This window comes from Podarcis liolepis, assembly GCF_965112155.1.
Source record: "Podarcis liolepis genome assembly, chromosome: 14".
Lineage (NCBI taxonomy): Eukaryota > Metazoa > Chordata > Lepidosauria > Squamata > Lacertidae > Podarcis > Podarcis liolepis.
The window spans coordinates 19,371,454-19,385,740 of NC_139569.1; the positions used below are offsets into that span (position 1 = coordinate 19,371,454).

At 44.0% G+C, this 14,287-nt stretch overlaps 1 protein-coding gene across 2 annotated transcripts in view; it reads left to right on the forward strand.

The window, feature by feature from the left end:
- Window positions 1–1,115: 1,115 nt before the first annotated feature.
- Window positions 1,116–14,287, forward strand: part of XPO6 (exportin 6) — a 50,144-nt gene continuing 36,972 nt past the window's right edge. For both annotated transcript variants that reach the window (XM_083473631.1, XM_083473632.1), the window contains exons 1-2: window positions 1,116–2,025; window positions 12,192–12,282. In XM_083473631.1, coding sequence (XP_083329757.1) covers window positions 2,023–2,025; window positions 12,192–12,282 — 94 coding nt within the window. In that variant the 5' untranslated portion in view covers window positions 1,116–2,022. The remainder of the gene's footprint in view (window positions 2,026–12,191; window positions 12,283–14,287) is intronic.

Here is a 14,287-nt window from a genome sequence, read left to right on the forward strand (position 1 = left end):
TCGTTTAGTCGTGTCCGACTGTTCGTGACCCCATGGACCAGAGCACGCCAGGCACTCCTGTCTTCATGGATCACCCCTTCTTAGATCACTGCCTTGCTGTGGCGAAGGGGCTTGAATAACTCAGAGAAGCTATGAGCTATGCCGTGGAGGGCCACCCAAGACGGACAGGTCATAGTGGAGAGTTTTGACCGAACGTGATCCACTTGGAGCAGGAACCGGCAAGCCACTCCAGTATCCCTGCCAAGAAAATTCCATGGACAAAGACAACAGGCCATCACCACACTGTAGCAAATTCCATGGTTTAACTATGCACTGTGTGCAAGAATACATTATTCCCTCTACCCTGGCTCTTCCAGGGTTCAGCTTCTTGGATTTCTCTAAGTTTTAGTACAAGGGAAAGCGGGGATTTCTCTCTCTATACTCAACACAGTAAAGGTGAAGTCAGTAGTAAAAAGGAAAAAATCTAACATGTTATTTGTTCTGGGGTTGTTATTTTTTTGGTAAGGACGGACATTTAATCATGTCAGCTCCCAGGGCAGTATAGGTCACATACTATCTCAGGGTCAAAATAAATATGATTATAAAGACCTTTGGTTGCATACACACCATACCTTTTAAAGTATATGGCTTCTCCCCCAAAATATTGGGATCTGTAGTTTGTTAAGAGTACTGGGAAGGGTAAACTAGCGTTCCCACCAGGATTCTTTGGGGGAAGTTCATTAACAGGGAGTTCAGCGGTCTACTCTGAGTAGGACTAGCATTGACTACCGCCACAGACCTGTTTTATTTCTCCACACGCAAACACTTAAGAAAATTAAATCTGTCAGAGCAGAGGCATCTCATTTGGGTTGGGGGGTGGGCAGTAAGAAGCGAGGCAGGAAGACTGGTGGTTGGTGGGAAGAAGCTCTTTCTCCACCTTTATTGTTTCTGAGGAAGACCCTCTTGCTGTGCCCTCAAGGCAGCAGGTTAAAAGGGTTAATTAATTGGTAGGAGGAGGCGACAAACCACTTTCGCCTCTCGCGCACGCGCACGCGCGTATGCGCCGCCTCGGCTGCTTGGGGTTTTGCCGAGCGCGCGCGCCGTTGCGTCACCACCCTGCCCATCCGGGATTGGTCGGTGGAGCGGGCCTGCTCCGCCGCTCGCGCGCCTGTCGGGATCCGCCCTCGCGGGTCGCTTCCTGTTACGTCACAGAAGGAAGGCCGAGGTCGGCGCGGGCTGGGTGGGAAGAGAGAGAGTTTGTGGTCGCGGGGCCGTGCGCGAGGTGGGCGGGGCCGTGGGCGGGGTGTCAGCAGCAGCAGCAGCAGCGTTGGTTGGTGGTGGTGGTTCCCCTCCCCCAACCCCGGAGACTGAGAGGAAGGAGGAGGAGGAGGGAGGAGGAGGAGGAAAACCCACCCGGAGATAAAGGAGGGCGAGCGCTCTGAGGAAGACTCGGCGGTGACTTGCACAGGGGCTGTGTGAGCTGAAGGGAGGAGGGGGCTAGGAAAGGGGGCGACGGTGGGTTCCTAGGGACAGGCAGGCCCCACCAGGCAGGAAGGCCCCACTTCCTTCCCAAGAGGCACCCAACGTCCTCCCCCCCCCCCAAGAAGAGATAGGCAGCACCAAGCACAGGCCCTCAGACCTTCCCCCCTCTGAAAGGATCCTCCTTTTCATTCCCACCCAGAAAATACACGGCGTGTAGGCCTCTGCTTGCACTGGAGTGTCTGTCTGGGAGATCTCTCGTTTTTAAACCCATTGCTCTGAAGACCTTCTTTTTAGAAAACGGGGAAGTTAGGGGTGTTTTTTAAAAAAATATTTCTGCTAGCTACTGCTCTCCGATGGGTTCCTGAAGCCAAAGGCAGGGAGCGAAAAGATTGGGTAGGGTGGGTGATTTCTTCCCACTCTCCCATTTTTAATTTTTTTTACCCTAATGGAGGAAGATGGTCCTCCTAGGAAGCTACCTCTTGGACCATGACATGAGCTAGGGGAGGGGAAGAAGCCAAGCTCTCAAGAGCCCAAATCATCCCAGACGCCTCCCCAGCCACAATGGTAAGTTTTAAATTTAGTATATTGGGTTGTTTCTGTTAGTGTGATCATGTGTGATATATTGTTATGTGTGATACACTGCCATATATGTCACATGTGCTATACTGCCATTTGTGTATCTTGGAAGTATAATAATGCTTATTGTGCATTTCAATTGTTCAGAACATTTTGTCTCAATTCTTTTTTTAAAGAAAGTGGTGTTATCCTCATTGTAAAGATTTGGAGGGTGTGGTGCTTAGGCCTAGAGATAGATTTGCCTAAGGCTGCATGTTATCTCATCTTAGCCATCAGTATTAGTAACAATTCTGAGTGGATGCTTTGCTGATGGATGTCTTTCAAAGTATGTTAAAGGAATTTAAAAGCATTCCAATAAGATGCTGTTGTTGGAAGGTACCTGGGTACCTGCAGTTAAGTCGTGTTTCAAAGGACTGGCTTCAGAGCCTAATAGTGTGCTAACAAAGCATATTGGACACTGGTGAACTTTGCAACTTAGGGTTCTAATATTATTCCCTGTCAGCTGTCATAGCTAGCTGGTTGTCATCAAGGAAAAGTGCTTCATGCAGAGCCAGGGCCTTAAGGAGGAATATAAGTTCATGCATCTTCAGAGCTGCAGAAACCCTTCTGGAAATGAAATAAAATGAAATAAAGAGTTGACATGTGGAAATGGACTCACTATCTAAACTGCAGTCTTAAGACCTCTAATCTTGCAGTTGTATTGGCTTGTTTGGAGACAAGTCTGTTGAGGGTTTGGGACGTTTTCTATGTTGCAGACTGAAAATCCATGTTTTGATTTTCATGGTTTCATGGTTTTCAATTTAGCATCTGACTGGAATCTGTCCTGGGTAAATGTACATTGCCTCATATACTCAAGAATACAGCTTTCAAGCATCTTACCACTGAAGCTGGCATGTAGGTGGTTTGACTAATTAAGCCAGGCATAGGCAAACTCGGCCCTCCAGATGTTTTGGGACTACAACTCCTATCATCCCTAGCTAACAGGATCAGTGGTCAAGGATGATGGGAGTTGTAGTCCTGAAACATCTGGAGGGCCGAGTTTCCCTATGCCTGAACTAAGCTTTCCATGCTGCCTTTGTGTGTCTCTAGAGATACTTGCACAAAGAATAGTAAATGTTGAGTTTGTTAGGTCTATAAATTTGCATTGCTGTGGTGTGTTCTACCTTGGCCACCACATGGTTGTACAGTCAGTTGGGTATGGGTAAATTGAAATGCTCATTTGTTCATTAAAAGTATCTTCTGCCCATTCAAAGGAGCCCAGGGCAGCAAACATGTCAATACTAAAGCAATACAGTTAAAACCTCAAAAAATGTGGAACCACCTCCAAGAATGCCATTACATGGGTCACCACCAATGTGGCCTCCTCTGGTGGCCATAAGGCCCAAGGTGGTTGATACTGGAAAATACACTCTATTTGGTACTTGGGTCCTGAGCCATTTAGGGCTTTGTTTGCTAGTACTAATATGTTGAATTGCGCCCAGTCGTTCACTGATGGACAGTGCAGTGCTCTAAGGATCAGTCGTCCCACTGGTCTACCCTACTTAACAGTATAGCAGCCACATTCTTCACTAGCGGTAGTCTCTGGACTGCGAAAATAGTAAAGCAAATTGTAGTGGTCCTCCAGGTGGGAGGTCACCAGAGCATGAACAGTCGAGGCCAGGCCATCCCAATCTGTTAAGCGGATGAGAGGAATTTGCGTCAAAAGAATTTTTAAAATGCAAACAAGTAACCAACCCTTCATATAAGCTAGTAGAGGCATGGATGTAGTAATACGAGTTGGAGAGGCTCTGCAGCAAATGATGCTATTGTGTGTCATTTGAAAAATGGATGGCACCTTTTTCAATGACTTCTTCAGACCTGGCCTCAAATGTTTAGGTGCCTTTGGATTACTGGGTGCCTTGAATGTTTACAGTCATATAATTCTCCCTCTTATTTAAGCATTCTATCCAAGAGAAAAATCCATGTATACACGGACATTCCTCCACCAAACACTCCCCACTCTTATATAAATTGGATGGCTTAATCATTGCACTTCTATGCATGAGACTCAAAGCTCGAATTGTTCGTTGCCGCTTTATTTCCTGTTCTCTTTGAGCAATTTGAGTCATACTGGCTTGATCTATTGAATTCCTTTCCCCAAGTTGTAAGTGAGAGGAGGAGCATGCTGTGTCTTTAGTATAATTCTGCAGCAGAGTGCTGTTTTGATCATTGACCAAAGAGCTTTTTGCTGCTATAAAGGCCACTGGTTAGAACCATCTTCCATAGGAAAGAAGCATGTATGGTTAAAGCACTTGCTGGTACAGGTAGTGTTTTGATGATGGTGGTGACAATTGGGGGTCCACAACCTTTGACTGGTCTTGGTAGCCAACCAACTTTTTGGTCTTCAGGACTCTCACATTAGGGGTATGGTCTTGTCGCTGACCTCACACGGTGCATCAGAATGCATCATGAAGAGGGTGGTATGCCTTTGAAGGTGAGGTACCAAAACCCAAGTGCCAGGTATACTATCAACTTTGGGGAGGGAGATGGAGGGAGAATTATCACTAGAAGGTGAGCACAACTGTGGGAATGTTTCCAGTCCCTCTCTCCATTTCCAAGGTTGGGAGGAAGCTTGGGGGCTCATCAGAGGGCAGCAGAGCGCTTGCCATGGCAAGCGGAATTGTGAAATCCTGATATTGTTGATGGCAACAATAGCATTTGCAGAGCACTGAGCAGGGTATTTAGAGTGCTTACATTATTGCAGAAGCCTACGGTGGTGTTCAAAAGGATTATCCCAGTTTACAACAGCCCTCTCAGGATAGGATGTGAGATAAAGACTCTCCGAGTCCCCCACTGAATTTCATGACAGGAATTTTTAACCTGTGCCCCATTACACCACGTTATCGCAATAATCCTTATATATAGGTCAATATTCTTATCCTCACATTGCAGTGGTGGAGAGGAAGCAGGGATAAAAGGTTAATAGGTTGCCTAAAGACACCCATAAGGTTCATAGCAGAGATGAGACTAGAATTGATGACTTCTTTGTGTATAGTTCATTGTATGGTTAGCACCTGTGGTACCCTAGCTCTAAAAGTTTTAATTAAAGTTATTTATTTATAATGAAATTTTATGTCTCACCTTTATAAGCATGTGCCACTCAAAAGTTTCTGTTGAATGCAGGGGACGAAAAGGTCTTGGGTGTGGGATAAGTTATTGAACAGGCTCATGTACAGGAGAGCAATCACTTCTTCCCATAATTTATGTCATACCCAAGTTATTTCCTGCTTCTCATGCCACTTTCCCCTGTAACGATGGTTAACATTGAAGGTCCACAAATGCATTCACCTATTAGACTAGCAGGGTTCGAAATTAGCAGGACGCCAGGCGCATTTAATGGCTAAAGATTCTCTGTTTGCGAGCACCTCAAAAGGTCTGGGTGCCATTTTTTGCAGCTGGCTGACTGAAATGTATATGTTAAGGATAGACAGTATGTTAAACAATAAAGAGTAGAGTGTTTTGAAAACTGAAGTACGATACCAATATTTTTATTGTAAACACCAAATTAAACATGTATTAACAATTTCTGTTAAAAATGTGATATTAACAATGTGCCGCTTATGTGAATTGTGTAGTTGTTCATGCTTATCAAAATAAATAAAAATAAAGTGTTACTGACCCCCCCCCCATGGCAACTAAACATTCTGTTTTGGCACCCACAACCCAAGTCCCATGAGCCATTTGGCTCCTAGCTTTTCTATCCCAGTTTCTAACACTGGAGTCAAGGTAACCTGGTGAGGGCAATATCAAGGAGAATTCCTATACTACTATTGAACCGAGAAGGATGGAGAATCTCCCTGGCGGTTTCCTAAGCCTTGCAAATACTTTGAGAGCCGCGAGACTTTTCTCTGATTGCTGGAATGTCTATACTCAGCACAACCGGCAAGAACTGTCACCTTTTTGCAGTTCAGCATTGTGGAAGAAGGAAGAATCCCCTCCTTCCTTCCCCACAACTTGCAATGGACCTTGAGCAGCTGCCATGCAAGCCACTTCAGGGGGAGCAGGATCAGGGCAAGCAGAAATGTGGCCAACTACCAAGGCCAGTCAAAATTGATGGGCCCCTGATTAAAATGTGTGTGCAAAACCAGATTTGAAGTTTTCATCTCAGACAGGTGCTCAGGCTTTTTTTCACTGAACATGTCTGACTATTGAAGTGACGGATGTGTATCTTCCACCCACTTCCTCAAATGTAGCTTAAGAATCTACATAGGGAGAAATAGTGGAACAAGCAGACTGAACTGAGGAAACATATTGGGTGTATTTTGTGTACTGTGTGTAATGAGAGGGCACTGCTCTTCTCCATTACAGCTTCACTATGACACACATCTAAAACCACTGGAGTCTGTTATTTCAGTATTTCTCCTCTCTGCTATCAAAGACAGCTTTCCTGCTTGTCCAAGTAATTTAATATGAACCCCATGCAATTCTTTGTTTTCGGTCCCCACTTTGTCATTGATCTTTCTGGTAAGAAGTGTATTATGTCTTTCTTTTTCAAGTTCTATGTTGTTTGCCACTGATTTAGAAAGGTAGTTGGGCTCTGGGATGTGTCAACTGGGGAAATATGCCTAAGTGGAGGTGGAGAAGGATGTCTTTAATGCCTGTTAATATTTGTTTTCTATTAGCTGGCTGGATAACCTTTTGAGTGTGCTGTATTTGCCAGGAGCAGTGTGAAGAATGCTATTCTAACTACCCTGAGAAACCCCAGAAGAGAGCTGGGTTCAGTTTACGTCCCCTGGTGTGATTGTCAATTAAGAACTTGACCCAGAACATTTGAGTACTTGTCAAAGCACTGCCCTAACAACTAATTACCTGTGCTGTGATATGCTCGTATGCCTGCATAAGAAACCCGATTCCCTCAATCTTCTCAAATCTGGCCAGACTGACTTTAGCACCTTTCTTTAGCGGAGGGCACTCCATTAAAGCTGGATGCACTCTTGAATTATTTTGGCCTGATCTGACTACTTGAATATCCCAGGGGGGTGGCCAGAAGGCACATTCTGTGGCTACCTTGCTAAAGCTAAGCATATGTGAGTCTGGTTTGTGCCTGAAACCCTTGAGTTCATCACGGGGGTGTGGAGGGAGCAAAAGAAGAATGTAATAAGACAGGTATCTTCAATGTTCTCAGACCCACTTTTAACCCCAACAGTCATTTAAAAAAAGATTTAATCATATATTTGCATGATGGTAGTGCTCCTGTTGTGACCTACCTTTGATCAGACCGTGATCCTCCAGTTGAAGATTAGTGTACGTTCCCCCTCCCCTTCCATGTCACTTCTAACTAAACTTGGGTCTCTCTTTTAAAAAAAGCAACCTTTGCTCCATTGCTTAAAAGGAAGATATTGTGTGTTTGTGAAAACACAGTGCATCAGGCCTACCCTTTCTCTTGCCCACAATCCTTGTTTGCTTCACATTTTGAATACCATTACTTTTATCAGAATAAATCATGCCAATTTATGCAGACTTGTTCAGAGAAGGCTGGCTGATTTAAGAGCACCTAAATCTGTATTTCAAGCTATGTTAAGAAACCTCACACAGGCAGTCTAAACTTGTGGAATTGTTTGCTGCCTATCTGACTCAAGGTGACTCAAGTACAGGGGCTAGAATGTCAGATTTTGGATAAATTCTCATCTAGCTGCAAAGCATGCTGAGCTGGCCCTACTAAAACAGTGTGTGACTTCCTTATAGTTTAGGCTTCATCTGAAAATAAGCCAGAGTTGTGAACTACTCTGCTGAAAAGTGCTGTAAAATTTATTTCAGGATCTGAGAGAGATTGTAGCATGAGGCGGAAAATGTGGTTAGATTAGGCTGTAAATGATTACCGTGCACACATCAAATATGTTAGATCAGTGGTTCTTAAAGGGTGTGACAGCGCAACCACACTGGTGTGGCAGGCAGGAGAGGATGGCAGGAAGATTCAAGGGCAATCAAAGAAACATTTAAACATTTCATTGTAATATAGTATAGTACAGTGTCAAAATAATTTATATATATATATATTCAACCAGAAGCAGTACCCACGCCTCACTTCAAGGGGCTATTCTTCTGCAGTTCTCCACAATATATTGTTGTGAACAAGGATATTCAAGTTTGACAACTATGGAAGACCAGAAAAGAGAAAGTTTATTTGTGTTGATGAGGAGGTGAAAGCTTGTTTGTCTTAAATTAGACCTAATATAAATGAGATTACCCAACATAAAGCAAGCTCACACCTTTGTATTTTGGATAAAAATTTAAAGGACCCCTGGACGGTTAGGTCCAGTCAAAGGTGACTATGGGGGGCAGGGCTCATCTAGCTTCAGGCTGAGGGAGCCAGCATTTGTCCGCAGACAGCTTTCTGGGTCATGTGGCCAGCATGACTAAACCGCTTCTGGCGCAATGGAACACCGTGATGGAAACCAGAGGGCACAGAAACACCATTTACAGTGGTGCCTCGCAAGACGAAATTAATTCATTCTGCGAGTTTTTTCGTCTAGCGAATTTTTCGTCTTGCGAAGCACGGTGTCGGGAAAGTTTTGGAAAAGCTTCAAAAATCACCAAAAACCTCAAAAAAGGCTACCACACCGCGTTCTATGAGTTGTTCCTCGAAGTCAAGTCGCAACTGTATTAACGGTGTTAAGAAAAAGGAAACAAACTTGCAAGACGTTTTCGTTTTGCGAAGCAAGCCCATAGGGACATTCGTCTTGCGAAGCAGCTCAAAAACCGCAAAACCCTTTCGTCTAGCGAGTTTTTCGTCTTGCGGGGCACCACTGTACCTTCCTGCCACAGCAGTACCTATTTATCTACTTGCACTGGCATGTTTTCAAACTGCTAGGTTGGCAGGAGCTGGTACAGAGCAACGGGTGCTCACCCCATCACGGGGATTCGAACCATCAACCTTCTGATTGGCAAGCCCAAGAGGCTCAGTGGTTTAGACCGCTACCCATAGTTGCCTTTGACTGGACTTAACCTAGGCTTGCCATATTTCAAAAAGTAAAGCAGCCCCCCAAATTGTTGAGCTTTGTGGTGTATATGATGCCGCGCGAAAATAGGTTTATTGAGGTTGAAGGTGGTGTGAGGAGAAAACGGCAGTTGGGCTGAAGGGAGAGGAAGGGGATGGGGAGGGCAACTAACAGGTGTGCGCGCACACAGAAAGACTGGCCCCCATGTGCTGCCCACCATCCACCTTCAACAATACACACTCTTGGCTGCCCCCCTTTTGCCATTGGTGCCCTTCTAGGCAGCCTCAGAGACAGAGAGAGACTAGTAGTTCGGGGCTGTGCGGTGCATTAGAGCTTCAACGAAAATGCTTGTTTCCCTTGGCCTCAAGTGTTTCATGTGGTTTAGCATTTGGTCAGGATTTGCCATATTTACCTCTCATATATTGTTGCAATCAATATTCTGTTTTGAGCTGCTGATTGAAGACAAATGAGGTTAACAGCTTGTGCTCATAATGTTACAGCTTTTAAAAATATCCCATTTCCAAGCACATGCTCCAACAGAACCAAGGTTGAATTCATGAGTCCCAGTGTTTGGGGGTGCAGGGAGTACTTCACTACAGTGTTCACAATTCCCATTGCTCTAGGCACATTTTGTGGCAGGGAATTTGATTAGCGCAAGCAGTTTCTGAGCTCTGGGCGCAGTACTGCACCTAAGATTTCAGATTAAAACTGCAGAGTGGAAGGAAAGGAGGACCATTTTCTGCCTCCCCACTTCCAGCTACTCTCTGAAGACTGGAGAAGAGACCCTCTTAAGAATATTAGGGGGTGGGCAGGGGAAGGACTAGGCCATGTGAAAAATGAACATAATATTTTAGCTGCAGTTCATTTTCAGTTTTGTATTCTTGTTATAAAAAAGCTTGCCCGGACATTCGGTTGTTGCGCCCATAATCTAGGTTGAAGGTGCCATTTAGCTCCTAGCTTTCATATCTCAGTTTTTAACGTTGCTTCACTACTATTTAGACATAGCAGCTGAAATCTAAAAAATGAGTTTCTTTTGTCTTCTAAAGAGCTCACTGGGAACCCAGCCCACTGGAGTATAGGAATTATAACATTTTTCCCAAATCTTCTTGCTTCCTTTTATTTTGAATTATGCACTGATGGAATTAAAACACATCCTTTTTGTAAATGTCTGGCAGTGCACATGGGATTCAGAGTTGAGTGCATCTGGAATTGCAGGTAGAATTGCAGCATGGCTGTGATTCCCATTTTACAGATAAGAAAAGTGGATAAGAAGGAACAGTTTGAGCCATGGCAAGCTAAGAAAGACCCCAGTTTCCCAGAATTGCTCAGCATTGTGTCTACGAAGGCCAGAATAGGGTTCGGAAGGTAACCTTGGAAGGTGTACCTGGTCCTTGTCTGCTGCTACAGGGGGACACAGTACTTGGCAATAGGTTATCTTTTGTTGTTGTTGACCTCTTTTCTTATCCTGAGTTAGACAGTTGGTCAGTTAATTCAGTATTGTCTACAGTGAATGGCAGCAGCTTTATAGGGTTTCAGACAGGGGTCCCTCCCAACCCTACTTAGAGATTCTGGAGGTGGAACCTGGGACCCTTTGGATTTTGAATCCCAGTGCAAGGCAAAGAAGTACAGGAGCATTCTGGCCAAGCATGGAGCCGGGAAAGATTTTAAAACAAAAACCTATTGAAAAATATTTGTATGTAATAGCATGCAAAATAGCTTAGAAAACTGAAGAAAAAATATGGTAGGAAATCTTGTGTACAGTTCTGCTTTTGAATCTGCTGTCAAAAATGTGATTAAAGAATAACTTAGAGTCCTTAGAGCATATAAACGCAGGATTGGTTTTGACAACTGTCCATTCTTTATCGTTATTAGAATAACCTTCTCTCAACAAACATTCTTAAGGGATAGGTTTCTATTTTAAGCTTATGAAGAGAATATGAAAATGCAGTAGTCTGTTGCTAAGATACAAACTGCAGTGTGTAAGCCTGTCCAAATGTAGCTTTTGTAAAGGTGTTTTTGAGTTCAGAACTGGTTAAGTATATTTTTCCTTACCACTACTTTCCATTGGAAATTGAGGAAATCCAGTTGTAATGGGGTGGGCACTCTAGAAATGCAGTTTTGTATGTTGAAAGCTAAAAATATTTTTCAGGCATAGTCTTGGAAAGCTCCCTAGAACAGTTGCAATGCTGGATTCCTTGAGCTCTGGCTGCCTGCTTTTGTCATTTAATACTGAAAATGCAACAATAGTTAGGCTTCATTCTCTGTCTAACATTTTAAAAGCAAATTCTTACCTGTTCTAACAATACTTCGGCTATCTTATTCATCCATAACTATTAGTAAGATGACTAGGCTGTGTACACACTGTAACTTAGAGCACATTCAAAGCACATTTCTCCCCTCAAAGAATTCTGGACAATGTGGTTTGTTAAGAGTTGCTGAGAATTGTAGCTCTTTGAGGGGTAAACTACAGTGCCCACAATTCTTTTTAGGGGGGACATGTGATTTGAATGTACATTACCTCGGTTCCTGAACATAATCTTCTTGCACTCAGCGGAAGCCGCATCACATGTTCGGGTTCCGGAAAACATTCAAAAATGGAAGCATTTACTTCCAGGTTTTCGGTGTTAGGCTTCCGAAACGTTCAACAGTGGGGGCATTTGGGAACTGAGTACCACTGTACTTTAAAGGTGTATGTTGTGCATGCAACCTTAGGCCCTGTTAGACGAGCTTGTTTGAGCTCACCATACTCATCCCTTCCTCTCTTGTGTGCAAATTCCCCTGCGCTCTTCTTCCTAGGTATGCTCAATCTTGATCTGTAAACCCTGGCTTTGGTACTTAAACAGAGCCTTTGTTCCATTAAGAGCTCTGTGTACTCTGCCTCCAGACTTCCAAATTCTGCAAAAAGAATTCCCAAATATGCTTGTAAACACAAAACTTAAATGGATCTACGCTGCATAATTTTGCTCACAAGATGGAGGAGGGTTTTTGTTTTTTAAAAATTTTTTGTGAGGAGAATGTTTGGGATGGGAGAACATGAGAAGAAAGGTAGAAGGAGCGTTTAGGTCCAACATAGGTATCCTGATAGATAGATCAATTAAAGAAAAAAAACCCTAGAGCAATATTAGGTTGAACTAGGGGAACCTAATGTTAACACTGTTCTTGCAATGTCATTGTCAGGCATCAGAAGAGGCCTCGCTGCGAGCTTTGGAGAGTCTAATGACAGAGTTTTTCCACAATTGCACTACTAATGAAAGGAAGCGTGAGATCGGTAAGCTCAGTATCATTTCCACATTCTCCAACCTCAGTACCAAATGGCTTTGGCTAGGCATGACACCTGAAAGGATGGCAACAGGTTTCATAGTTAAAATCTGTGGGCTTTATCCAGCTAAGATATTCTCTGAGTAGTTTTACCATTGGATGCAACCCAGTGTATATTTTTAATATGTCCACTTCATTTCATATTTCACTGCATGCTTAAAGCTCATTGAATGCAACCAAAGCTTTCAGAAACACATAGGCCTCCCTTGACTGGAGGGCAGATGTCATTTGGATAATCAAAGTACTAATATCTGTGCTTAAGTGCTTGATCAAGTCTTGCTTAGAAGCCCCCTAAAACCTACATGAATGAATAGATGTGTTACAATGCCTCTTGAGCTGTGAATTAGTGAACCACTCAGAAGGAATTGTTACTACTTCAGGCAAGTCGATAATGGCATTTCCTACATGATGTGCTGTCATAGAGGTGGGGGTCTCTAACATGGAACTCATGGGCATCACTGTGCCCTCAGATACCCTCTCTCTGGCACTGCCAAGACACCCCCCTCCCAATCTTTAATTTTGTTTTGTATTATCTTTTGGAGAAAATGACTCTTGAGGAGACTGGCTTGTTTGGGAGGGTTTACTCTTCTGAGTATTCCCAGTTATTCTTCTGGGAAATTAGGATTTTATGGTGCCAGCAACAACTTTTTAGATTTCTAGATGTGTCCTTGGGCCCCAAAAGGCCAGGTAAAGGTAAAGGGACCCCTGACCGTTAGGTCCAGTCGTGACCAACTCTGGGGTTGCGGCGCTCATCTCGCTTTATTGGCCGAGGGAGCCAGTGTACAGCTTCCGGGTCATGTGGCCAGCATGACTAAGCTGCTTCTGGCGAACCAGAGCAGCGCACGGAAACACTGTTTACCTTCCCGCCGGAGTGGTACCTATTTATCTACTTGCACTTTGACGTGCTTTCGAACTGCTAGGTTGGCAGAAGCAGGGACAGAGCAACGGGCACTCACCCCATCACAGGGATTCGAACTGCCGACCTTCTGATTGGCAAGTCCTAGGCTATGTGGTTTAACCCACAGTGCTACCCGCGTCCCAAAAAGCCAGGTACCCCTGCTTTATAGACTCTCTGCCTTGTTTTACTTAATAGATGCACAAGCAAAAATGCACAAATGGAATTCAGAAAGTATGTGTGAGTTATTTAGCTTCTTTTGGAACTGCAAAACTGCAAATGTCTCTGTTAAATTCTTACTTTCTCCCACTTGCTGCCGCCTCCTGCATCCATTTCAGTATGGGAATAGTCTGCATACCACAATATGCCCCCAGAGGACTCTTTCAAAATAAATTTTCTCTGCCGGGAGGCATGAGCTAGGTTCAGAGCCATTATCTTTAGGTATCCAGTCATTGGAAGGGTGATTCAAGTCTGATGTGAACCATAATGAGAACCTATTGTCCTTCTCTTGACTCCCTTTTGATAAGTTGTTTTGATTCAAATTTAGATGCAGAGGTTGACCCACCTCTTTAAAAGTGCACTTGGCTCAATCATGTGTAAAGGAAGAGTTCTAATTTTAAGAATGATAAGGGTGCACAAGGAGGAGGGGTTGTTGAAATAGCTCCCCCTCCCTCCACAGGTTACCTCACTCCCCACAATCTTGTCTCCCAGAAGTACCAGAAATGAACCCGGCATAAGCAGTGGACATGGAGAGAAATTAGTACCCTTTCCCTATGTCTTCCTTTGTTCTCAAAACAGAATGCACACAGGACACACACCCTTTCCTTGCTTGACATGTGCTCAGGTCAGGGCTGCAATTAAAGAGACTGGTCTTACAGCACCATCATGTCTAGTGTGATCCTTGGACCTGCCAGACTCCCATGTCTGTTACCTAAATTCAGAAGCCCATTGTTTCCTTTAGAAAGCTGCTTGGCCTTCCCTGCTTTCCACCATTGGATGATAAACGCAGAGAGCTAGCAGTCCTGAGCTTCCTTACTTTTATGTTCAAGAAGGTACTACA